General features: G+C 32.7%; 2 protein-coding genes across 2 annotated transcripts; one reads left to right on the top strand and one right to left on the bottom strand.

The window, feature by feature from the left end:
• The first annotated feature begins 1,414 nt into the window (after positions 1–1,414).
• HELRODRAFT_108518 (hypothetical protein) lies at positions 1,415–18,524 on the top strand. The gene is made up of 17 exons (XM_009032330.1): positions 1,415–1,593; positions 2,214–2,287; positions 2,618–2,741; positions 3,081–3,178; positions 3,788–4,069; positions 4,208–4,433; positions 4,916–5,127; positions 5,574–5,671; positions 6,713–6,827; positions 7,621–7,718; positions 8,242–8,359; positions 8,483–8,587; positions 12,055–12,120; positions 12,300–12,486; positions 12,597–12,701; positions 17,888–17,997; positions 18,106–18,524. The coding sequence occupies exons 2-17, from the start codon at positions 2,234–2,236 to the stop codon at positions 18,235–18,237; spliced, it is 2,130 nt and encodes a 709-aa protein (XP_009030578.1). The 5' UTR covers positions 1,415–1,593; positions 2,214–2,233; the 3' UTR covers positions 18,238–18,524.
• A 498-nt stretch (positions 18,525–19,022) lies between these two features.
• HELRODRAFT_70587 (hypothetical protein) lies at positions 19,023–20,946 on the bottom strand (the record flags this gene model as incomplete). The annotated part of the gene is made up of 2 exons (XM_009031910.1): positions 19,023–19,279; positions 20,814–20,946. The coding sequence occupies 2 exons, from the start codon at positions 20,944–20,946 to the stop codon at positions 19,023–19,025; spliced, it is 390 nt and encodes a 129-aa protein (XP_009030158.1).
• Positions 20,947–24,714: the final 3,768 nt, after the last annotated feature.

The following is a 24,714-nucleotide window of genomic DNA, read 5'->3' as shown; positions in this document are numbered from 1 at the left end:
ATATTATATGTATTAATGAGATATAAATTTTATACTGAATAATATTAACAATTAATTGATTTCACTATATTTTATAACATTAATGTAGAATAATTTTACTAATGACAACAATTATTATATAATATATATTGACTGATTTAAAATATTTTTTTATGTTATATTTAAGTAAAATTATAAATCTAAAAATGAAAAATTTTTTTAGGTGTCAGAAATTCTTGACACAGAAAATTTTAAATTAGAAAATTTTAAATTATGGAGTCTGAAGTTTTTTTTATTCTACTCTGACATCCTATATGTCAGATGTGGCTTTTTGGTGTGAGGGGGGCATTGGTAACTATTTTACCTTTGGAGAGCCATGCATATGGGACAATTTTTCCACCATTGACTGGGGAATTTTTTAATTTTAATTTGTGTGGCGTGTGGCTGACAACCATTTTTTTTGGTCATATTGTCTGGCTAACAACTCCTTTTTTTTGTTATTCAATTTTATATTTTTTTATCTTTTTCATTTATCAACATACGTACAAAGCCTCGCGAGCTGCATAAAATGACCCTTGGGCCCCTGCTGTATGTGCATAGAATAAAGATAATGTATATAAAAAAATTGAAAGTTATGTTAACAATTATTTATGTCTTGCACAACAACTAGTTGAATTTTTAGGTGTATAACACAGGTCCAAAATAAGCAATTAATCGAAAGCTTTACAACAAAGAATGAATACTATATTTACATTTTTAATGACTTCAAAGAAAATAAAAGCAATAAATAAATTCAAAAAATTATTAAAGCATGATGAAATACCCACAATTTTTAGCATTCAATAGAGGATTTTTCGTCGTTTGTGCATTGCATATTTGGGTTCAAATAAGTCCAAGCACTTTATAATATTATCATGATATAAAATGGATAAAAAAAAAATGGGTGAAACGAATTAGTTTAAAGATATTTACATTCTGGACAAAAATTTGCAGAAGATAATAGGATAGTTTGTAATGTAATGATTACACTCTTTGGTGGAAATTAGCACCAAATTCAATTTAAATACTGCACATAAGAAAAAAGTGAAAAAATGAATTGAAAAATAATTATGCCCTGCACAAAAACTTATGATAAATAATTCAATAGTTAATTTCATACTGCATTTTTAGCACTTTTTAATACAATCTTTCAAAGAACAAATTGAATATTTATAGCAAATTAAAAATTTGTTGCATTCATATGATTCTTCATGCAACTATTTTTGAATTCTATTGAACTGAGTTGGTTTTGTTATTTTGTGTTAAATATTAAATTAAAACAATGAGAACATTGAATAAATATATAATATAAATGTATAATATTAATTAATGAATTTTTTCTCATGTTTAATTGAATGATTACCAAATAAATCATTGATTTTCATTATAATTACAGCACTCTACGTTGAATCTATCTACAATCGTCCAAACCAACCCAGCTAACTCTCAAATCTCAACACTGTCAAAGTTGAAAATTTTTTGTAACGGTACAATACAACTGAAGAAACGTGTGTGCAGTTGAAAAAACTTTTGCTTGGATTGGGAATTGTGTCAGTATCAGTGCCTAGAGTTTAAGTGTGAAAGTTCTTTACATTGATTTCTTAATTTTATTAATTTAACATGAAGATTTAAAATAAAAATACTTTTGCATGCTCGCTTTGCTTCAACACACAGTTTTATTTTTAATTTGAAATTTTGCTTGTGAAAGGTTTGTGTAATCATTTTAACATGTTAAAATGTTAACATGTTATGTTAAATGTTATCATGTTAACAAATTTAGCAGGCCAAATAAATACTAATTTATTTTCTAGTTTACTGCTAAAATAAATCTGATTTAATAGTTTTTTGATCTAGGAAAATAACCACATCAGTTATATCTGATCTTGCTCTATCTATTAACAGTGAAATGTGCAACTGTTTTTAGAGTTACAAAAATTTGGTTGATGTAGTTATCATATTTTAACAAAAATGTAAATATGATTTTGATTTTTTTTAATTAACTTTTTAAAATTATTATTTGCAGTTTAATCATTGAAATTACTAAGAAAATTCATGCAAAACTTGTTGCTACATGGTTAATTGTTATTTAATTCTTACAATTACAGAAAGGTTCATTATTAACTATCTCTGGTGACCTTAGTAACATTTACTTTGATTGTTGTGAAACTAACAAAATCAACTTGACAACTGCACAGCACTGCACTGCCATCCATAAATGATTGAACACAAATTAGTGGAAGTCAAGCCCATTTCTACTCAACCTCAAAAAGTAATTTTTGTAATTTTGCTGGAGTTGTGCACTTTTTTTGGGGCGGAAGCCTAACATAAAGCTTCTTATTAATAAACCTTAAATAATAGAGGCAAACTTTACTGTGAATAAAGTATGGAAACAGTTCTTGCTTCCTCGGTGATCTACAAACAATCATATGACTACGCAGAGCAATTACAAAGTTAATAATATATCACTTGAAAAAGCTATGACAATACAAGCAGTTTTTATCAATTACAATGACTAATATAAAAAAACGTTCACCTGTTTATAACTTATCATCAATTGAATAAAGTATTATAATAGGACATATTTGTATGAATTATAAAGGCTAAACTAAAGAAAAGTTCACCGGATGAGTTCGATGAAGTAACTTTCAATGATGAAGAACTAAATTCACCTCTTTTCAACAGTATGAATGTCAATTGTCAGACAATCGGCAACAATTTCATTGGTAATTATGATTGTTCATTATGACCTTGAATTTTTGTTACCCCTATTTATGTATTTTACCAGTATTCAGTTAGTTCGTATTCAGTCCAGGATTTTTGTATTTAAATTTTTTCACCTGTGTAGTGTTTATAAACACCTGCTTTATTATTTCTGCCACTATGTCTATCTTTTTGTTATTTCGATTCATAATAGTTAATTTTTTAAACTTAGGTTTGGTTTTCTGTCTTCTAATGCATTTCATTTAATTGCATTGCAGTGCAGAGCGCCTCTGTTAAGTTATCTTCAGTTGATGTGTTTTTAGTTCACAAATCATAATTTGGTTATCATTAATATATTTTAGATGATGCAGAGGAACTGATTAATCACATGACCGGCAGTCTGCTTGTTGAAATGAAGGCAAAAAGTTTTCCCCTTGTAAATCAGAGAGAGGAGTTGCTGGTTATTGTTTACTATCTTCATACTATTATTTAATTAACAACTAAAACGTATCACATTTTAAGCCGCAACATGAATATACAATCATCTGTAATGCTGGTAGGTGCTGCCAAATGCATTTTCCAATCATTTTCAATTTTAACAATTTTAAAGAGAAAAAGATTTTTAATAGCCACGCTCTTTTGTGTAAAGTAATTGTAACAATCATTTTTTACTCGCTAATTGTCAATTTATAAAAACAACTTGAACTGTTTGGCGTCGACTTTAATACTCAGAGAGCATATTTATTTATTACAAACTTATTATTAGCTTAAACATGAACGCAGCTTGTTTGTCACATTATTAATATTTAAAACGTATTAAATATTGGTTTTATAATTCACCCTTGAAAATTATGATCAAATTTTTAGAGCATTATTTGAAATATTCATGCTTACAACCGTTTGGTTTTCCGCATGCAAATATTTTAATGTTAGAAATACATTTAAAAATGATGTTAAGTCCAGAGATGTAAGTCCAGAGAAAGATATTCGTGAAAAGCATTCATGACTTTTTTTATATATCACTAAACATTGATCGGTGTTGATAGGTTTAAGATAAATTTATTTACAGGTCAAAGACGAAAAAGATTTTATTGATCAGCTGAACTGCTCTGAAGGTAGCCAAGTGAAAGTTGTTTCCATATTTGGGAACACTGGTGATGGGAAATCTCACACACTTAATCACACGTTCTTCAATGGGGAACCTGTCTTCAAGACCTCCTCTCATCAGAATGCTTGCACGATAGGGGTGTGGGCTGCATATGATGATTTACACGGGGCAATCATATTGGATACAGAAGGTCTTCTTGGTGTTTCAGCAAATCACAATCAGAGAACAAGATTACTCCTTAAGGTTACATTTTCGAGAATTTTAAATTTTTTTGAACACTTTTCTTTATTTTTTGTAGACAGCAATCATTTTATTTTTTGAAATTTGATGTTCTGTTATCACTTTTTTCAACGTTTTTCATTCCTTCTAACCTTCTAACAGATTCTGGCAATATCTGATGTGGTGATCTATAGGACAAGAGCTGAACGACTGCATAGTGATTTGTTCCAATTTCTTGGCGATGCTTCTCAAGCCTATTTGAGGCATTTCATCATTCAACTGACGGCTGCATCCAAGCGTCTTCATTTGGATTCAAATGCATACACATCTCTTGGACCAAGCCTCACCATATTTCATGAAACATTGCACACAGATATTCTTGCAAAAGGTGTAATTTAAATTTTTCAATTTCTGAAACTGATCTCTTAAAGTCTATGGGTGGTTAATGAAATTTTATCATTGATGTTTTCAAGTATTTTTTTTAAAACTCATGTAAATGGGTCTCGAGTAAAAGTATGTGAGTTTGAATGCCACTACGTGGTTTCAAGTGCAAGTACATGGGTTTTAAGTAATTTAAATCACCCCTGGAGTACAACTTGATGAAATCTTGAAGAAGATGATTACAAAATTGTAATAAATAAAACTTTTGAATAAGATTAACAAATTAGGTTTTTTCAAACTGCTCAGATTTGATTTAATTAGTTTATTTTCGTAAAATAGATTAAAATTTATTTCTGTTCTAAAATAATGGGTTTGTCTAACTGTTTATAGCTTTTATTAAACTTTTATAATTTTTTTTACAAAGATTATTTTAAAAAGCAAATTTAAAATTTTTGCAAAATTATTGATTGATTTTTTTGTAATACTTAGGAGCTACTGAGCCAGCCGAAAAATTTATCAGGGATAGATTCCATGAGATGAATTTGAGTTGCAATGCTTTTTCTTCCATTCATTATGTGGGAACAAAAACTTCGCGTGGTCCTACAAACTTCTCAGGCCTCCTGGTGTCAGTCAAAAAACAATTACTAAATAACGAAGTTAGATGTTCCAGACGACCTGCAGTTGTCTTTCAAACTCTTAAGGTCTCTTCATTTGATCTGCTGTCATGTATATGTATTCACCTATATTATGTGTATATATATATATATACTCCTCATTTATGTGTATATATGTATATACTCCTCATTTGGTTTTACAATCTAGGCTCCGACGATGGACGACGGCCGAAACGGCCGTCAGCCAAACTTCACAGTTTAATAAAGTTGAAACAAAACAGCTTCGTGTTGTTGAAATTTTATTTAAAAAACTTCTAACTGCAAAATGGGGTGTAATCTTCAACCGTACATATATATATATATGTGTGTGTGGGTGTGTGTGCATGTGTGTGTGTGAATTTTTAATTTTTCAATAAAATATAATTTTAAAATAGCGAATTAACCTCAACATTCATATATGTTTCAGATGTGTAGAGTCCATTTTTATAAATGCGTTTGGATATTAAACTCTTTTTAAAACTTTCATTACACAGATTTTGAACGATAGGTTTGCTGGAAGTATTGACCAGGAGATCCCAAACATGTTTCCTGATCAGTATTTCACCTGCAGGATCCAGTGTCTTGCATGCCAGTATGTTTGCTGCAATGCACTAGGCTTTAAAAGTTTCAATTCTCTTTTTGATGTCTTTATATTCTCTCTTTCAAATGCTTTAATTCAGGGCTTCAGATGTTTCAATGTGAGTGCCTTGAATGTATTATATTAATATGCAAATTTTTTCTTGTTTATTTTAAATCAACGCGAATTTGTTTTATTTTTATTCGTAATAGTTTTTGTTACATCAAATCACTGAACTACTTCCTTTATATTGAAATGTGGGAGAATGTCGTTCGTACTAATGCTAATAGTTTTTTCAATTCCTTCAACCAGTTCAACCATTTATTTCCTCCTGACGTTTAAATCTTTTAAGCTGTCTCTGTTGTTTGTTATAATTTTCTTCAGTTATAAGCAGATGCTTTTTTTGAAAATTCATCATCCCGCGGGCAAGAATTTTTCTTTACATGATGAATGACCCACTCACACACAGATAGCAACAGTGATACATAATAATCAATTATTTTCTCTAAATACGTTATTTAATCTATTGTCTATTTGAAATGAAAGATAATGAAACGATCATTCGGTGCAAATTAGTGAAATCTGATTGTCAAAATCTTTAAATATAGATCTTGGAAGGTTGAGAAAAGTAAATAAAATGGTTGAAACACTGGAATATGAGAAATAGTTGTATCCTTACTAGGGTTATGTCCAAAGGACATTAAAATATGGTTTTCTTAATGACATCTCAATTTTCAATATCTTTTTTAATATTTCTGTTTCATTAAACATTTTTTTATATTATAAAAAAAGAAAAATTCTGGATGTATGAAAGAAACATTGTGCCTGGATGGGTCAGATAGATAAGATAGGAGAGGGGCTGATTGGCTAATTTATTTCAGTGTATAGTATTCAAGGAATGAGCATTTTCATTATTGAAATGCATCCACTGTGTTGCATCATCTATATAAGTGGCCGCTGTAAAAAGATTTTCATAAGCATTTAAAAAAAATGGTTGACCGTTTAAAATGTTCTTGATTAAGTTTGTAATTTAATAAATGAACGAAATGTTTGCAGTACTCGTTGCGTGCATACTATGAATCACTCTCTGGATGAGCAGCCCCACGAAGCGCACCCAAATTCGAAATGCATACATCAACCACAGTACCAAAACACTGTATATACTTGTAAGGTCAGTTGTCTTTTTTAATATATTCTGTTTTTCAATGGTCATCACGTTCTTAATGATGCATTAGCTCTTAATTTATATCATTGATCTGTCAAAGTTTTTACTGAAGAAATCATTTATAGACATAAGTTCATTTTGATGTTTTAAGGCAAAAATGTGAGTAATTCAGTTGTAGAAACAATTTTGAAGCCTTGTTTTACGGACTGGAAATGTTTGATTAGGAAGCTTATGCTCTGTACAATGGATAGGCCGTCGAAAAACAAGAATTGCTCAGGATATGAAAACATTAAGTTGATTGCCAAACTTTTAAAAATTGGATGAATTTTATTTAGAATCTTTGATAAACGACTGCAGTTGTCTATTTCATTGATCATCTGAAATTCTTTATGTAATTCCGAATTTATTTTAATTAAAATGTTGCTACTGCGATGGATCTTTTATATAACAAAGCAAGAAATACCTTCCATTCTAGTATAACTTTTTTCTTTGAAACCTATTCCGTCCCACTTTTAAGAAGTGTGTTTTCAACTTTTCTTCTACAAATGAAAGAAATAGAAAGAATTGTAGAATTTCAGCCAACTATTGAAAATTGCTCAATTGTTATAATTTTCCAGTTTCTGTTTACGTGCCTAATATAAAATGTTCATTTAAAAAAATTCTGAGTAGCATAATGAGGTTTAGAAAAGGTTGTAAATCACCGTTTTATATTATTAGTGCAAAATATTTGTATTTGCAAAACATTTGTCAGCTAGATTTGCTTGACCAATTTATCATGAAGAAAAATTTTTTGAACTAGGCCTGTCACAAAAGAGGTCAGACTGTGATTGTTGTTCCAAAGACATCTGCATCAACCGAGAGTGCTTGGTTGAGTCTTGCTAGCTATGCATGGTCTGGGTGAGTATGATTTCTTTTGATTTGCTTTTTAATAGCTCTTAAATAGCTCTTAGATAAAAAGCTAATTGCTTTTCTCTTTTTTCTCTAGCAATTTCGTAATGATAATTTTTCTATTTTATTTTGATTCATCTTTCAACTAGTGCAAAGTTAGCTATTTTGATTTACAACATTATTCTTAAATGTGTGTGCCTTTTATACTATATTTTCTTTGATTTCTCCTAAAATATAATATAATCATTATAATCAAAAGATTTACTAATTTACAAATCAAATTTAAAACGTAATATGATTAAAGCATTTATCGCAAACACGCGGTTTAAGTCACGTTTGACTGATCTTTATGCATAACAGTTTATAACAATTAGGGCATTATTAAACTAATTGTGCTAATAAAAAAAAAATAGAAAATATGTTTGAAAGTTTATTATTATAAATAGAGTTTGTTAACTGATGTCGCCTGCGTTTTTGTCAGTTGTAGTTGTGAGGGCCACATAAATTGTATTATAAATATGTGAACGCACAGATATGTGCTGGAATGCATAAATTGTGGAGTCATTTATAGAAGTCGACAACACTGGTACGGCAATCCTGAACCGGAGAAGACAGTTGTTCGAACAGAAATTCACCATGTTTGGCCTGGAGTTGGTTTCATCCTATGGCAATTCGAATTATTTTAATTGACTATTTATCTTTTTATGAAATTAATTTGCTGGAATTATTCGTAACTATAGATGACAGTTGAACTAATTTCCTATCTGTAACAGGGTAACCTGGTTTTGCAAGGTACGCACAACGCTGCCCGTCGTCTGGTTGATGGAATACATTACGTTTCAGATACAATTGCTGGCGTAGGAGCAGGACCCGCCAAGGTACGCACTCTCCATTTACATGGTGCTCGCTACTCGTATTCACTTTATTAGTATCAAATGAGATCTTCTACAAATTAAAGGTTTTATTTAATGTATTAAAGTTCATTGGAGTTTCAATAAAATTTTTATTGTTTTTATTTAAAGATCATTTTTTAGATTATTTTTTTGAGGCTAGCACTTCCCCACCATATCAATAATGATGCCAAAACTTGTCTTCATTCTTTAACACTGACGATTATTATTTGTTGGATGTAATCTTTTCTAAATTGTGTCATTAAACCAGTCACTTTTTGGTTGCTTTTTCCTCATACCTGCTTACATACCTACTTACATACCTACTTACATACCTACTTACATACCTACCTACCTACCTACCCACCTACCAACCCACCTACCAACCTACCTACCTACCTACCTACCTACCTACCTACCTACTTACATTACTGATGAGTTTCCCGTTAATTCTCTTTTTATCAGTAATGTCGTGTGTATTTTTCTTAATAAATTTTTTAGTTGTTCATTTCCCTGGAGAGTTTCATTTTTATAGAAGCAAATAAAAGTCATCACCATACAACCATCATATGATATATGTCATGAATTTAGAGCCTTCTGCCAAACGTCTATGTTATGCTACATTAATTATTTCTTAAGTTTTCTTTATTTCAATTTGTCGTATTTCAATCGTTTCTTAAACCAAAACTATTTGTGGATTAGTCTTTAGAAGTGTCTCGTTACATCAACCATGCTAGCTATAAAATAACCTAAAGAAGGTCATTAAATTTTTTTAAATAAACGGAGTTCATAAACCTTTTTTTACCGAGTTCGTGGGTTCGGCGTAAAAAAGGTAGGAAAAACCTGATTTAAACTGCTTGTTGTAAATATGATGATGACGTTATTATCAGTCACAACAACAAACAACACACGCTTAGACGACATTTTCCCCAAGATCGGGGGTTGCCGTTTGGCTACCTATGATGAAACCGAAACCTAACGCCATCCACATCTGTCACTCGCCTCAGTATCACGCAACCCCGCTTTCACCCTGTCCTTCTCCACCTGCTCTCGCCATCCCAATCGCGGACGACCCCTTCCTACCACTCCTTCAACCTCGAACTCCAACGCTCGCCTAATCCCGACCCTTTCATCCCTTCTCAACACATGTCCATACCACCGCAATCTCGATCTCCTTATCAATGTCACAATGTCCTCATTCAGTCCCATCGTTGACATCAGCTCTGTACTACTCCTCCTATCCTTCACTTTAACCCCACACATCAACCTCACCATGGCTCTTTCTGCCCTCTGCAGTACACTTTCCTCCTCTCTCCTCAACACCCAAGTTTCACTACCATATACCATCGCTGCTCTCACACATGCTTTATATACCCTCCCTTTCATCTTCACTGACCATTTTTTTCCACACAATACCCCACCCAGTTCCATAAATTTCATCCATCCTACACGAACTCTAGCCGTAACTGCGCTCAAACATCCTCCATCCGCGTTCAGCTTATCCCCTAAGTAAACAAAGCTTTCCACTCTTTCAATACCACCACTCAACCCCGTCCTTGCGTCCGTCCTATTAATCACACCATGAACACATTTCTAACATTTGAACGTGCCTTCCACCTTTTTCAGTGCCCACCTCACACCACCACATCTGTTATGCACCCATTTCTGACATCCTATACACAATACCGAGTTAGCCTTCACTCTCCTGTCACATACCCACAGGGGTCTATTTTACTTATCACTCGCTCCCCACCTTCCCCACTCACCATTACCTTCGTCTTACCAATATTAACTTTTAACCCTTTCTTTTCAATAACACTTTTCCATCTGTCAAATTTTAACTGCAATTCTTCCATGCTATCAGCCATCAAGACTAAATCATCTGCATACAAAATCTCAAATAACAACCCCTCCATTATGTTTCCACACACAACATCCATCACAATTGCAAACAGAAACGGTGATAACACTGATCCTTGATGCACTCCTACCTTAACACTAAAAGCGTCCGACATCCCCCTTCCAACCCTCACCTTTGTCTTTGCCCCTTCATACAGCTGCATCACAACTTTAACAAGTCTCTCATTCACTCCTTTCTTCCTCAACGCCCATTCAATGACCTTCCTTGGTACTCGATCAAAAGCCTTTTCTAGATCCACAAAACACATGTACAATCTTCGTTTCTTCTTTCTATAATTCTCCTGCAACATTCTCACCATGAACAACGCATCCACCGTTCCCCTACCAGGCATAAACCCACACTGCATTTCATTAACTGTCACCATATTTCTCAACCTCCTCTCAAGCACCCTCTCCACTACCTTCATTCCGTGCTCTAGCAATTTCACACTCCAATATGACCCACAATCTCTCACATCTCCTTTGCTCTTATACAACGGCACCAACACACTGTGTCGCCAATCCTCAGGTATACCTTCATCATCAAACAAACTGTTAGCAATTCTCATCATAACTTCAATTCCTATCACCCCACTCGCTTTTATATGTTCTGCCGCCACTTCCGAAACCCCTGTCGCCTTACCTAGTTTCATTTCTCTAACTGCTTTCTCTACTTCCTCCATCGCCACTCTACGCCCTTCCTCATTCCGTATACCATATCCCCATTCCCCCATGTACACCTTCATTTCCGTCTGTATCCGCCCCTACATGACCATTCAAATCACCCAACAACACCACAAACTCATCCAACCCCACTTGCCCAATCTCGTCAGAAACATCATCATAAAACCTATCCTTCTCCCCTTCCTTCCTACTTTGTTGTGGAGCATATCCTGATATCACCCTCACTATTACTTTTCCAAACACCATCACCACCACAATTACACCATTGCTTCTCCGCCTCACTTCCAACACCTTCTCCACCAACTCTTCTCTTACCATCACACCAACTCCTCCCGTACCATTATCCCCCTTCTACCACAACTTATATCTTCCACCTTTAGCCCCTACAAACCTTGTACCCTCACCCTTCCATCTGATCTCCTGTAATGCAGCCACGTCAACCATTCTCCTCTGCAGCTCCTCCACCACTTCCAAACTTCTTCCTGTCAACGTGCCTACATTCCAGGTACCAAACCTCCAACCCCTTGGTCTACAAGTAGTCCTTCCATCTATAGTGCCTTGCACCGCCACATTATAGAGTGGGGTGCCAGTAGCCAGACCATCCACAGGGCCTTGCACCACAACCCCATGGACTGGGTCTCCGGAGATTCTTCGCACCCTCTTCTGCCGGATACTGAGGGCCATTGTTATTTCCGTCATCATAAGTATTATTTTTGGCTAGTTTTTACGCAGGATGCCCTTCCTTACGCAACCACAGTTATAAGCGGTGGGCCTAGCCTTTGATGATCCAACATCACTCACAAGGCAGTGAGGGTCAGTTTAATGTCATAACCAGGACATAATTATCAGTCGCTTTTTTAATTCATTGCCAGGCAGTTTCTAATTGGATGGCCGACAAAATTGCTCCTCCTTACTGGGAATTGAATGCTAACATTAAGGTTTGTTTTTTCTCAGGATGTCAAAGTGAAATCAAATTTTGTACTTTTGTGATTTCGACACCTGGTTTTTTATATTTTTAATATAAGTGCAAGTAAATTTTTTTCTGGCAAATGCCTTCCAATTTGTATTGTGAAAGTGAATAAATCTGCTAAGAACAATCATTTACGTCATGTAACAGACCTGTCGAAAATGTGAAAAGTTGTTTGACGAATACACTGCCATTCATCACTGTAGATCGTGCGGCAAGGGATTCTGTGATGCCTGTTCCTCTAAAAAGCGACCTGTACCAGAAAGAAATTGGGGAATGAGCCCGGTGCGAGTATGTGATGACTGCTACGTTCTTACCAATGTGAACCATTTTAAAGGTGATCTTCTGTTATGATACAATTTCAAATTTTTGTAAACCATGATATGTAGATATGTATCATTTATTATATTCTGTTATATTTTATTGCACGTACCAACACGTCAATAGAATCAGACAGTGGTGTAGACACCAGCCAATTGATGCCTCGAATGGTCGGTGAAGCTTTTGGTAGCACAGTAAATGTTCTTAGTCAGATTGTTAACTATCCTTTAGGTATACTTTTTTGTTTTAACTTTTTAAGTTTTGAATTTGAAAAATTTAACTGTAAAATAGTGAATCAACAGATTATAACTAACAATGATTAACTAAAAATGATTAACTTATTTTTAGTTTAATTTTGTAAGTCCAGCGAATCGAGTGGATAATGGCTTGTAACGTCTGAACTACAAGGTAATATAATGGCTTTAGTAACGGTTGCTTCGTTTATAAACGATAGCCCGAAATCAAGCTCTAGGGATTGAATTCGATGGTAATAAATAACAATATGATCCATTTTAATCACGTAGATCAGTGCTTCTCGAACTTTTTGGTTCGGCGGACCGGCAACGAATTTAACAGGAACGTTGCGGACCGCCACCCAGCTTGCGGAATATATATACATATATATATATATATATATATATATATATATATATATATATATATATATATATATGTGCGAAGTGTTATCAATTTTACAAAATTTGAATCTTTTTTTGTATAACTTTATTCAAAATGAAATAACAATAAAAAATATTTCGACATTAGAAAATAAAAATTGTTGTAAAAAATTAGTGAGATGAATGAGCTTGTTTTCTATTTATTAATTCCTCAAGACGTGGCTGAAACGAAGACAGTGCCACACGTAGCGGAGAACAAACTTCCAAACAGTTTCTGTATTTTGTTTTCATTGCAGTCAAACATGAAAATCCAACTTCGCATAAATAAGTAGAAGGGAAAGGAAGAAGGGTTTTTATTGCTTCGTCAGTGAGCTCTGGGTATTCCGACCTGATGCTGATCCAGAAAGCGGAAAGAGATGATGTATTTTCAAACTTCATTTTTAGGCCTTGGTCAGCAGCAAGCTCCAAAATTTTATCTTCCAACTTAACAGTCAAATTTTCCTTATGTTCAACAAAAGGATTTCTGATCCATGTCTTTCCTATTCGTGGGTCATCCTCCGTAGGAAAATAAAATTCAAACCGTTCAGATAAGCTGGACAGATGCTCAATGATTAAGGTTTTCAAACTTTTGATGTCAAATCCTTTGCCTGCTTCATCAATGACTGTAGCTAAATTAAAAAACATTTCGAAACATTCTTTTTCCAATCTTTTTATCCAAGATTTTAGCTTTCTTTTTTGTCCTTCAATTTTATCAGCCATCGTGAAAACAGTCGCCATTTTCCCTTGGATTGAAATATTGAGATCATTTAATAATGCAAATATGTCTGACAAATAAGCCAATTTTGCGAGCCAATTGATATTCATAAGTAATTCTGACCAGATGGGCTTTTTAACCTGCAGAAACTCTGCTAGTTCATTTTTTAATTCAAATACTCTTGCGAGAACCTTTCCTCTGGATAGCCAACGCACTTCAGTGTGTAGCAATAGATGTTTATGATCAGCCCCCATTTCTTCACATAATCTGGCAAAAAGTCTTGAATTTAGTGCATTAGCTTTCACATAATTTACTATTTTGACTACTTCGCTGAGCACATTATTCAGTTCATCTGACATTTTCTTCACTGCTAAACTTTCTCGGTGAATGCAACAATGTGTTGCTTTACACTCCGATGCTATTGCTTTAATTTTAGTTACAACACCAGAATAACGTCCAGTCATTGCTGCAGCACCATCTGAACAGACACCAACACAATATTTGAAATCTATCCCTTTACCAATGATATATTCACTGACAGTTTTGAATACTTCAGAACTTGTTGTATTTGTTGGGAGTGATGCTGAAAAGAAAAATTCCTCCTTTAAATCTCCTTCGTATTCAAAACGAACATAAACTAACAAAATAGCCATATTGGCCACATCTGTGCTTTCATCCAGCTGCAAAGAATAATACTTTGCAAGTTTCATTTGTTCAACTAGCTGCTCTTCAATGTCTTCTGCCATATCGCTAATGCGTCGACCAATAGTACTGTTTGAAAGTGGAACCTGGTCTATTTTTTTTGAAGCCTGCTCACCCAGCATCTCAAAACAGACATCTTTGATGCAATCTTTTATTAACGTTTCACCAATTGTGAATGCCTTTTTCGCTTTGGCAATTCGCAGAGCTACTTTATATGAAGCTCGTAGCGCACACGTGTTTATATGGGAAATACGAAACATTTGTTTTTGGCGACTCTTCAGATCAATGCGTTTTCTCTCAAAATATTCTTTTGGTTTTGTGCAAATGTCTTTGTGTTTGGTATTTAAATGTCTTTTTAGTTTTGATGGCTTCATTGCTTCGTTCGACAAAACCTCGCTGCAAATAACGCACTGCGGTTTCAACTCTGTTCCATCGTCCATTGGCATGAAGCCAAATTGAATGTATGATTCATCGTACTTTCGAATGAAGCTAGTTCTAATACGTTTTGTTGCACACGTTTCAATACCAATTGCCTTTACGATGCCATTTTCATTGTCTGAAACTGAAGAATCGTCACTACTTTCATATATCAAATTCTCTTCCTGACGTTTCCTTTTCAAAAATTTGTCTATCGGGCCTTGTTTCGCCATGCCTAAAGTAGTTATTTTTGAATAAAATAAACTTTTACTTTCAAGAAAACAAATTAGCGGTCTTGATAACATCAAAATAAAATGAAAATATTAAAAAAAATCTGAACCAACCTGACAACAGTTCTAGCAACTTTATATATTAATTTGAATAAAATTTAATAAATTGCAAAATGAGTTATTCAATTTATATATAAATTACAAATATATTTTAATTTAGCAATAACGTTGTTAACTCCTAGTTTTACCGGGTTTTTATCAATTTTACTCTGAACATGTGCAAATAGCTGATAAAGAAAGATTGAATATTTAAGCTGGATCCGATAGTTAATTGGTCACGCGTCCTTTCGCGTTATCACATTGAATATTAATTATAGTCATGCATATGCATTCGTGAAGTTGCTTACCTTTAAACTCATCTACTAGTAATAACAATGACTTTCGCAATTGCGTTGCTGTCCAAGCTATGAATTTTCTGATTAATTTTCAAAATTTTTGGAACCTCGCCGCGGACCGGCAGCTATTGGTCCGCGGACCGGCGCCGCTCCGCGGACCACCACTTTGAGAAGCACTGACGTAGATGATTACAAATAGAAGCAAGTATTTGTTCATATGACATCTATTCGAGTAGCGCCTTTAAGTGGTTTAAGTTTTGATTATCGCTAAATTTAACTAAAGCTTTCAATTTTGAAAAATGTTCAAGTCTTCAAACAACTTCTAAAACAATGGAATTAAAAATAGTATGTTGATTTGAGGCATGCTGCCCAACAGTGTTTTTGTATCTGAACCAAAATTAGTTGTTTCTTATGTATTTCCACCTGCTGAATCCGAAAATGACATTAAAAATTACATATTAGCTCTAGGTCAAGAGATAAAAGCAAAACTCTATCCTTAAGAGTATAAATTTTATTTTTTTGGAAATTTTTTTTTATTTTTTTTTATTTTGCCTCTTGGCTATCTATAATAAAGGCACAAATAAAATAGAAGGAAAAGAAAGCCAGCCTTCCACATCAAATGATTCTGATTTAGTGTCAACAGATGATGCACCACACAGATTGAGTCAATGCAGAATTAAGTGACCTCGTTCGAGATCTTGACTTGTCACAGGAAAAGGCAGAACTTCTAGGGTCTATATTAAAATAGTGGAATCTTTTCCAATCTGATGTCAAAGTTTTCTACTTCAGGAAACGGCAACAAAATTTTTTTCGTTTTTTTTTTAGAAAAAAAATAACCTTGTTGTTTGCGTTGATATCTGTGGCTTAATGTATTGACTCAATTCGAACTATGATCCAACTGAATGGAGATTATTCATAGATTCATCAAAGCTTAGCTTGAAAGCTGTATTACTGCACAATGGAAATCATTTTCTATCAGTTCCTATTGAAAGAAACTTACAGCTCACATGAAAGAAACTTACCTAAATATGAAAACTCTTCTTAACTCAATCAATTACAACGAACACAAATGGAAAATTTGTGGTGACCTAAAAGTCTTCCTAAAAGTATTGCCATACTTTTAGGAATGCAATTAGGCTATACCAAATACTGCTGTTTTTTGTGTATGTGAGACAGTAGAGACAAAATTTCACATTACACAAAAAAGGACTGGCCTGCAAGAAATCTCAACAAAAATGAAAAAAATGTTGTTGCTGAACCACTCGTAGATCTAAAAGATGGACTTCTTCCATCCTTACACATTAAGCTGGGTTTAATGAAAAATTTTGTATAAGGTATGAACAAAGAAGGATAGGCTTTTAAGTATTTAAAAAACAAATTTCCAAAACTAAGTGATGCAAAAGTTAAAGAGGGTATTTTTGTTGGACCAAAGATACGTGAACTTGTGAAAATCCTGCATTTAATAAAGTTTTGAAGGGGCAAAAAAAACTTGGGAATCTCTCAAGGGAGTGATTTGTGGATTTTTAGGCAACAGAAGAGATGATAACTACATCCAATTGGTAACAGTACTTCTGCAAAATTGCCATCAACTAAGATGTAACATGTCCTTGAAGATTCACTTCCTCCACTCACATTTAGACTTCTTTCCCCTTTGTGGAGCTGTTAGTGATGAACATGGAGAAAGGTCCCACCAAGATATTTCTGTAATGGAAAAAAGATATCAGGGTCGTTTGAATGAAGCTATGCTTGCAGATTACTGTTGGTTTATATGTAGGGATGCTCCAGAGCTCGCATACAGGCGGAAAGCAAAAAGAGCATGATCGCGTGAAGATAATAAACATAATGATCTTTATATTTATTAGCTTTTATTGTTTAAAACTGTTAGAATGTAATCTTTATTGAAAAAACTAGATGCACTTTAAATATTATTAAAATAAGTAAATTATATGTCATATTGCTGTGTTGTGAATGAAATAAACCAAAAAATTTTTGTGTGTATCTCAGAAACTAGAGCTAATAAAAAATTGTTTGCATTTTCGTTTTTCCCACCCCAAAATTAGTATAATTTGACTAAAAAAGTTAAGGATACAAAAAAAAAATTTTTTTTGTTGCTCAGTCTATTAAAAGTTGTAAAAATCATCTTTTTCAAGGAATTGTTTACTGTTTTTTATTAGAATGTAAATATTGATACATTACATCCATAAAAAAATAATATTCTAGTTAACCATTTTTTTGCTATTTTTAATGGTGATCATGATGATCGATATAATGACAATTGACAATAATGATTGATGTGATACAGAGGCTTTAAAGGATGCCGCAAGACCAGCATATTGGGTTCCAGATGGAGAAATCAAAGAATGCTGTGTTTGTAAACTTCCGCTCAACCCATCATCATCATTGTCAAGTGCGGTTCCTCAGACCCAATCGGTGACACAAATACAAAGTATCAATGAACCCATGATTAATTCCCAAGAAAGCACAAGTCAACCATCTTTTACGAAAACTAACGATTCAAAGGTTCATCACTGCAGAGCATGTGGTCAAGGCGTTTGTGGAAAGTGTTCAAGCAATCAGAGACCAGTTAGATCTCGTGGCTGGGATCATCCTGTAAGAGTCTGTGATCTTTGCTTTGATAGGAAGGATTTATGAAATTACATTAAGAAAGCGATTTGTAACACGGTGACCGATTTTGTACATGTTCCATTTTTTAATTTGAGTACAAAATTTTCTAACACTTCTCAACTTCATCTATTTTTATCATCGTTTTGTTTCACGTTGCACATTTGGTCAAGATCATGTCACAAAACTATTATAGCTAGCTAACCGTAGCTATTTATATTTACTTTGCCTTTTGATCATTTGAGTTTTTTCGTCAACATTTTGAATGGTTCTACCGTGAAACAAACTAAGTATTTAGATATTTATTTTGTACAATAAAAATTATAACAAAAAATAAATTATTCAATTCTAAGTTTAGTGCGAGTTTTATTATCAATAATATTTTGAGGAACCATGAGTATACCTGCATTTGCATCATGTTGAATTTTGTCTTCTTGTTTAGATGATTCAAAATGAGGTAATTTTATTTTTAACGACTTTGCCATCTCAGCTAGCCATTCGTTTTGCTTGTCTAAAGTGTCTTTAAGATCTTTCATTTCCTTTTCCAATGTTAAAAGGCGTACATTCTGCACTCCTTCCTAAAATGTTAACATTATAGAGCCTGATTTATTTTAAAATACCATTAATCAGCAAGCATGATAGATGTATCACGACATATAAATATAAATTACTTTTATGATTTACATTGCTAAACCTGCTAGTTAATTATCGGTAAGAAAGCATCGTATCAGTTGAATTGTATAAATTATCCACTTTTTGTTTTCATGAACAAAATCATTTTATATTATCAAACTGACAATTTATAAACATCGCGTTCAAATGATTATAAATTTGAAATTGGAGCTGGCGATGGGATACAAATTTAATGAGATTCTCACTTTGGTTTGATCTTTCCACATTTGCCTCTTGTACTCCAAAAATAAAAGAGCTGTAGCAATGCCAAAGATGACTGCCTCTCCTAACATGTCAGCAGCAAGATCGACTGCAACATCTTCATTCAATGGTTTCACTGAGGAAACTTTGCCAAGGCCAAGCATTTTCATTTTAATTGTTGTGTCCATTTTGTGGTAAACTGAAATTTTTAATATCAATAGTAAACAAAATACAATGACAGCTTTCCATGCATAATTGTTCTAAAGTATATAAAAATCAATTCATCTTGGTTCTCTATATAAGAAAACTTTAAATGCCTCTTTCTTTTTGTTTTATTCAAAAAAATTACCTGATCAGATGTTTTCAAAATATGCAACATCATGAAAAGCCTTGAACCTCTTCAATTTTGTTCTATTTCTAAAATTACCTTATCAGATATTTTCAGTATTACACATTTAGATATTTTCAGTATTACACATTTAGACATTTTCAAAATGTACAACATTCCATTTTAAATTTCAATTAAACTGTAAACTATCATTTCAATCTCTAATATGCGATTTTTTTCTATTTGAAGGTAAAAATCATAGAATTTAGATTTAGACTCATGAGACGGTAAGACAAACTAACGCATCAAAGATTATTGAAAATAAAGATAAAAATGACATGAAAGATAAGAATTGGATAAATAATGAATAAATAACAAATATTTCTATATAAAATTATTAAGAAATATCACTATTTTCAGCTTTGATAAGTTTCTGGTTCAGTTTTTCAATATTTGGTATGGTATGTTTGTCATCAGTTTTTAACTTTATATAGAGAACAAAGTTTTAAACTACTTTTTTTTCATTCTTATCTTATACAGAAAAAGTATTTTTTCGGCAATTAAAATCGGGTTTTGTGGAGGTCGGTTCACTGTAGTATGTTATCAACTATTAGTTGTATCTTATCTTGTGACCCTACTTTGTTGGCTCCAAAATTAACTTTGTGTTCCTATTTATTGACTCAATGCTAAGTGAATTTTTGGAGCCAAAAAAGTAGGAAAGCAAAGTGAATTTTTGGAGCCAATAAACAAAGTAGGAATGCACAGATATAAGTACATAGAAGATGCAGACAAAAAATAGATCTATAATTATGGTAACAGTTACTACCAATGCAAACAAATATTAAATAAGACAATAAACAAACTATTCACTGGAAAGTTTGAAACCAAGTCAGTTTTTGATCTTATAAAACTGAAACTTTTTTTCATAAAGTAAAGGTGCTTAATGCACAAAAATGGTTGAGTAAAATAAAAGTAACACAACCAAGGGAAGGACTGTAAATTCATTTTATTTGGGTTCTTTCATGTCCAATAGTCAAGCTTTCAAACATCCAATAAGCTTGAATAAAAGATACAAAACAATGCAATTTCTATTTTTAAATATTTTTTTAAAATGTAGATTGGAAACAATCGAGGCATCAATCCATGTCAAATGTCATGGCTCAATTCAGGTAACGTATTAATACTATTAATATTAATTAAATTAAAATAATTTATAAAAAATAAAAATATAAATTAATTTTTTAAGAAATTAAATTAAATCTTTTCTCTATTGAAAATTTAAAATATATATGCTTATAGTTCCACGACACAATACATTGAATAAGTTTTTAAATGTTAAAGTTTGACAGTTAAACACTGAAAGAAATTTAGTAATTTCATTGAAAAACTTTTTAAAGTACTTTACACTGAGCTGGAGGCAAAAGTAATTTGTTCCTAAGAAAAGGGGTTGTTTTTGCTTTTTTTTTAATATAATTAGCCAGAGGTTTACTAATTTGCTTTACAGCCAAATATCCCAATTTAATCATAGGAAACGGCATTTTATAAAATTATACGATACGAAGGTTACTGAAAAAACAAGAGCACAACTTATTGTTTTGTTTACTAGAAAATCTAATTGTATGAGCCTGTCGAAATTGCTTAATAAATATTTAAATATTGTTAGTTTTTGGTTTTTGTAACGTTAACGTTGTCACAGAAAAGAAGAAATTAATACAGATAATTCGACAGGGGCTGTTAAAGTTTCTGAGTCACATCATGCGGAAAGATTGCAAGGTAAAAAGATCGCGGTCAACAACGAACAACATTTGTGAAGTCTTTGTGTAACTTGTTGAATATCACCACATTTCAACTACTACAAAGTATTAAAAATTGGGTTTTGTGGAGGTCGAATCGCCAATGTCTTGAAAGGATAAGGCACGAAAAAAAGAAGAACGTCGTCAATGTTATATGTTAATTTTTAGGACAATAATTTTTAATATTAATCAATAAAAATGTAATATCCAATCAATCAATCAATTAGTTTATAAAGCACTATTTCCGCGATGTACAACAGCATTCCTCACTAAATTTTGCAAACAGATGGGTCTTGAAATCTGCTCTGAAGCGGTGGAGAAGTCATCAGAGAAGGAGGTAGAGAGTTCCAGAGAAAAGGGCCAGAAAAAGCTAAAACAGATTTAGCAAAAAATGTGTTTAACAGAAGTTAAGAAGTGAGAACAAGACGACGATCGTAAACCGGCGCGTTTAGGTTCAATTAATATATCTGATAAGTTCTTAGGAAATAATTTATATTGAGACTTATACATAAATGTACAAATTATAAAAATTATTCTATATTTTATAGATAACCAAAGCAAGAGAAAAAGATATGGAGATATATGAGAAAAGAAAGAAGCACGAGCAATTAGACGAACAGCAAAGTTAAAAGCTTTACTTAAAGGATAGAGTGTAGAATCAGGAAGACCACACTAGAGCTAGTTACAATAAACAATCCTGGATAAGACTAACGAAGTAACAAATAAAAGAAGAGTAGGATCGTCAAGAAATGGCAAGTTTTTTTATTCTACGTAGATGAAAGTAAGAACTTCTAGCAACACTAATTATCTGAAAAAAAAAGAGACAAACTAGAATCAAAGATGAAGCCTAGATTAAGAAATCCATCTAACTCTCTTTATTCTATCTATGAATCTGAATTGATTAATTATAAATATCTACTATTCTCTAAACACTCTACTTTTCTTAGAAATTCTATAACATTTGTTTCAACATCTAAAAATAGGTGGTCTGTTCTATATAAACTTCTACATAAAAAATCCTCTCATCTTTTTCTGCTCAACAGTTTCATGACTTTTTTGTAAATAAAATTACTTCTTTAAGAACATCTAATTCTAATTTTTCTTCTCATAACTTTACTAAACTTACTACTGAATCTTTTTCTGTATTTACTCCAATAAATTTTTTAGAACTAACTAAAATTATTAATTCTATGTCGTCTACAACCTGTTCTCTAGATCTACTTCCTTCTAATTTACTTAAAGAATTTTCTTCAATATTTTATCCAATCATTCTCAAATTAGTTAATTTATCTCTTTCCACCTCTAAATTTCCTACTTCTTATATGCATTCTATTGTTATTCTTATTCTTAAAAACTCATCCTTAGATCCTACCTCTTTATCTAATTATAGACCTGTAACTAATATTACTTTCATCTCTAAAATAATAGAAAAAGTAGTTTTTAATCAACCGTCATCCTATTTAGACATTAACTCCTTGCTACCTGTATCTCAATCTGGTTTCAGACCTGCTCACAGTACTGAAACTTCTTTACTTAAAATACACAATGATATCCTTCTCTCTAGTGACAACAGTAATCTTACTCTTCTTCTTGCTCTTGACTTTTCCTTGGCTTTTGATACTGTTGACCATACTATTCTCTTGAGACTGCTGCATCTTTCTTTTAATATTACTGATTCTTGTCTATCTTGGTTTTCTTCTTATCTCTGTAATCGTTTTTCTTCTGTTGTTCTCAATAATTCTACTTCTAACTCCTCTACTCTTACTTTCGGGGTACCTAAGGGTTCTATTCTTAGCCCTCTTCTATTTATACTCTTTACTTCTGAACTACCTCGTATTATTAATAACTTTTCTTTCTCTAGTCAACTATATGCTGATGATTCTTACATTTATACTTCTTTTCCTCCATCTAATCTCAATAGTGTTCTTCATAATTTATCTCTATGTTTTTCTTCAATTTTCGCTTGGTCTGACTCTATGTGTCTTAAACTTAATCCTTCTAAGTTTGAATTAATTTGTTTTAATAAATCTAAACACTCTATTACTATTCCTCCTATTATCTTACCTGATTCTAAAACTCTTGATGTCTCTCATAAGTTTCGTAGTCTAGGTTTTATCTTTGATTCTACTATGTCTCTCTCTTCTCAGATTAATAGTGTTGCTAGAAGCTCTTACTTTCATCTACGTAGAATAAAAATACTTTTGCCTTTTCTTGATGATCCTACTCTTCTCCTTCTTGTTACTTCGTTAGTTTTATCTAGGATTGATTATTGTAACTCTCTCTACTATGGTCTTCCTGACTCTATACTTTATCCTTTAAGTAAAGCTTTTAACTCTGCTGCTCGTCTAGTTGCTCGTGCCCCTTTCTTTTCTCATATATCTCCATATCTTGTTCTCTTGCACTGGCTACCTATAAAATATAGAATAATTTTTAAAATTTGCACGTTCATGTATAATACTCAATCTGAATTATTTCCTAAGTATTTATCAGATATATTAATTGAATTTAAACGCCCCGGTTTACGATCGTCTTCTTCTCGCTTTTTCTTAACTCGTGTTAAACACTCTTTTGCCAAATCTGCTTTTGCTTTTTCTGGTTCTTTTCTCTGGAACTCTCTACCTACTTCTCTGACTACTTCTCTATCACTTGCGAAGTTCAGAGCGGATCCCAAGACCCATCTGTTCTCAAAATTCATTGAGGAGTGCTGTTGAACATCGCGGAAATAGCGCTTCATAAGCTAAGTGATTGATTGATTGAAACTTGTGAGAAACAAAGAGTTTTAGAATCAGGTAAGATAAGGAGCAATAGTAATAGAGTGTTTAGATTAGTAATAGAGTGTTCAATTTCTTTTCTATGATGGCTTCAACTGAAACAAGTATAGAAAACTTCGCTGCACAAGTAGGTAATAAGAAACGTAATCAACGCTAACATTCTCGTTTTAATAAATTTGACCACTAAAATATATATATATAACGGAAATAAAAGAATTTTTGCGGTATGCCAGGGGCTCAACAATTCTCAACATTTATAAACGGCCATTCTGTTTTCTATCGGCAATTGCGATTGAATCCGCAACAAACACTGAAAGTCAGCAAGATGGTTTAAAAAACTATCAAACTATGTAAACTTGAAAAGAAACGCACGAGCACTCACGGACAAAGAAATTACAAAACTGTCAATTAGTATACTCTATAAAATTAATATTTATGGCATAAAGTAATTGTAAATTAAGAAATACAACTACTTTGGTTTTTTAAAGTAATTTTTAGTAAGTTGTGGAAACGCTCAAAAAATCCAAAGCACTCGAACTGACCGATGACTCAAGGGTTTTGTTAGTATATTTATGTATATTTATATAGATACCATTAAAATATCGCGTTAGTGAGAAAGTCGATCACGGCCTCATAAAGTTTATGATGGTAAAAATACAACGCAACCGTGATGAAAAATAGGTAAAGCCCCGGAGAGATTCTGCACTAAAGTAGCGAAACGGTTTTACGTGCTACACTCAAC

Source organism: Helobdella robusta (assembly GCF_000326865.2).
Source record: "Helobdella robusta unplaced genomic scaffold HELROscaffold_8, whole genome shotgun sequence".
NCBI lineage: Eukaryota > Metazoa > Annelida > Clitellata > Rhynchobdellida > Glossiphoniidae > Helobdella > Helobdella robusta.
Note: the sequence above shows the minus strand (reverse complement) of the source record. Positions and strands in the feature narration are given on the sequence as shown.

Excerpts from the sequence above, each read along its gene's own strand:
- HELRODRAFT_108518 (XM_009032330.1), top strand. The coding sequence starts at position 2,234 with ATGATTGAACACAAATTAGTGGAAGTCAAGCCCATTTCTACTCAACCT. Across the intron at positions 12,121-12,299 it reads AATTGAATGCTAACATTAAG|ACCTGTCGAAAATGTGAAAA; the intron begins GTTTGTTTTTTC and ends GTCATGTAACAG. Across the intron at positions 12,487-12,596 it reads CAATGTGAACCATTTTAAAG|AATCAGACAGTGGTGTAGAC; the intron begins GTGATCTTCTGT and ends ACACGTCAATAG.